The 2,769-nt window shown below is 53.0% G+C and overlaps 1 protein-coding gene across 1 annotated transcript in view; it reads right to left on the bottom strand.

Moving 5' to 3' along the window:
- Positions 1-2,769, bottom strand: part of SEC24B (SEC24 homolog B, COPII component) — a 70,405-nt gene that overhangs the window by 5,904 nt on the left and 61,732 nt on the right. Inside the window, exons 19-20 of the mRNA XM_014593145.1 lie at positions 1,730-1,905; positions 879-1,016 (exon numbers count right to left, since the gene is read on the bottom strand). Coding sequence (XP_014448631.1) covers positions 879-1,016; positions 1,730-1,905 — 314 coding nt within the window. The remainder of the gene's footprint in view (positions 1-878; positions 1,017-1,729; positions 1,906-2,769) is intronic.

Genomic DNA, 2,769 nt, shown 5'->3' with positions numbered 1-2,769 from the left:
TTTTTTTTTTTTTTTTTGTGGAGAGGTTTTTGCTATAGGGCACGTGCACTTGCCAGAAAGACAGAGAAATAAAAAACGAGAAATCGCCCCCCCAGGGGGAACGGCCACGCCGCAATCCGTTCCTCTCCATTCTCCTCTTGGGATCTTGGGCGCACATGCACACACGTGTGAGCTTAAGCCACCAGGTCCAGGACTCAAACCGTGGTGGACTACATGCCATTACACCAACTGCTGGCCCCAAATTAATACTGATTTCAAATAATGTAGTTTTAACACAAGAAGGGAAAAAAAATCATACATCTAAACATTAAAATTATTCTTGGTGGGCCAGCCTGTGGCCTGGTGGTTGAGATGGATCTCACATGGTCGACTGCACGGTTTGAGTCTTGGACTCCACGACCTAGACACACACCAGATGCGTGTGCGTGCATGCCCAAAATCCCAAGAGGCTGGAGGAGAAGGGACTCAGCGTGGCCATCTCCTCGGGGTGCATCTCCATTCTGTTTCTCTCTCCAGCAGAGGCCACATGCCCTAGCATACGACTGGAAATTGTTGTTGGTAGCAGATGTGGCTACTATGTCATCACAACTAGCCAGTGAGTGCAGACTACAACGGAGCGTCCACGCCACCCCGAGCTCTGTAACAGACACTGACCAAACTCGCGGCTAAGGGACTCCCGGGTGGGCCTTCTCTGGACACTCCGTGACCTCGGGGATACCTCAGCGTCCTGCCACCCTATCAGATCACAGCCAGTGCCCCCGTCCCGTGAACAGGGAAGACAACAGAAAGCTGCTGGAAAGACCTCCTTGTCTTGCCTGTGACACCGAGACGCCCGTGTGCTTTCGGATTTACACGCCTGCACGCACTAGCACGCATACCTCATCCGTCAGCCTGTCTATCCTGTACAGGTTGGGGTGGATCATCTTCATCAGGTGGACAAGCGGCTGAGACTTTATCTGACACATGGCGTACACGCGGTCGTCCAGGCGCGTGCTGGTGCCTGTCCTGAACGCTTTCTGCAAGGACAAGGGTGCGTGCTTGAGCGGACATAACTACAGGGGCTAGCGCAGCAAAGGCCGCCCGTCAGAGGCGAGGCGCAGCGCGGCGTTCTCGTCAGGCAGGTCGAAATTCAATTCCCGGCTCAGTCGACATTTACTGCGCACGCACCTTCCAGGGGGCCCTTAGCTTCTCTACCTGGTCATAAGGAAAACAGGGAGACCCAGGGCCAGCACATGGTGTGCTGGCTACGGCACTGGACTCTCAACATGGCTGACCACGGTTTGAGTCCCAGAACTAGCAGCTTGCTTTCTCACTTTCCATCTCTCTCTCTCTTTGGTGACTACAGCAAATCTTAAAGAATAATAATAAATACAACTGTTTAAATTATTTTAAAAAAATAAAAGAAAGGGGGAACTAACAGTCGACTCTTCAGTGGTCGTACGAAGGCTGTCCGCAAGCCCTGTCGCAGCACCTGAGACGCACAGAGCTTGGGAAGTCAAGAGCCTCCCCAGCCGCAGTGCACAGGGCGGGCTTGGATGAGCCCGGCCAAGCTGCTCGCCACCCCGCGGGAAGAGCGCACGGGGCTTCGGGCACGCTTGTGCGCTCACTCTTCCCGATCTGCAAACCCTGCTGTGTGACGCTCCAAGGACGAGTGACAGCCGCCCAGCACGCTCCTGCCCGTGCGTGCCCGAGACCCCCAAGCCAGCCTCACCCGCAGCGCGGGAGATACCTGTTTGAGCAGGGCCAGTACGTAGAGAGGGAACAGCTTGAGGGAGCTGGGCGCCACCAGCGTGGAGGGCTGTATGCTGGAGACGGTGGCGCCGTAGGCGGCCAGCGAGTCCACCACGGCGTTCACTAGGGCGTCTCTGGCGTCTGACAGGCTGGAGGAGACCGACCGGTCCACGGCTGTGGGGTAACCGAAACCACAAGGAGCTTAGCCATCGAATCCCAGCGGCACCGCATAAAACCCATGCCCGCTAGGACTGACCGGTCCACGCCTGTGTGGTAACCGAAACCACAAGGAGCTTAGCCATCGAATCCCAGCGGCACCGCATAAAACCCATGCCCGCTGCTTGAGCAATAAGCGTGCTCGTGTACACGCTCAGGGTGCAAAGCGCCCTTCTCTGCCCCTCGTTTTAAGGGTCTACTCCTCACACAAGCTTTTCTGAACTAAATCTGATGAGCACAGCAAGTCTAAATTCTTTCAAACTTTTCTGTGACTCATCCCCTAAATCCAGAAACACAGACACCCGAGAATTGTGCCCAGCGTCGGCCCTGGGGCCTCTAACATCTCACCCGATAAACCAGAGGGTGAAGCGAGCATAGGTTTTCACTCAGACACAAGGGTTAATTTTACATTGATTTTCCTCTATGAAATACTTTATTAGAATAGAGAGAACCTACACATAAGCCCAAGTCTAAAAACGTAATTATAGAAAAACAATCAGTTATGGTACAATTAACTCAAAATCTCAATGATAAAATACATTAAAAATCAGAATCATTTAGCAAATGCTATTATAATTTTGCCCCAAATGAGTCGTAATGACCACTTTCTCTAGAAATGTGGAAAATAGCGAGGGTCCTTTCTTTCTAAACTCATCTACACGACACATTCATTAAAAACAAAGCCCTCGGTGCTGTATCAGTTCCCAGACGACTTTCTGAACCCACATGTAACAGAACTCGCCTCTTAGAGCACAGCTTCACGTGGGTCAGACGCATGGCTAGCACTGCCACAGGGACTCGGCGGGCCCCCCCCCCCACGCC

Source organism: Tupaia chinensis, unplaced genomic scaffold, assembly GCF_000334495.1.
Source record: "Tupaia chinensis unplaced genomic scaffold, TupChi_1.0 Scaffold139767_1, whole genome shotgun sequence".
Lineage (NCBI taxonomy): Eukaryota > Metazoa > Chordata > Mammalia > Scandentia > Tupaiidae > Tupaia > Tupaia belangeri.
Note: the sequence above shows the minus strand (reverse complement) of the source record. Positions and strands in the feature narration are given on the sequence as shown.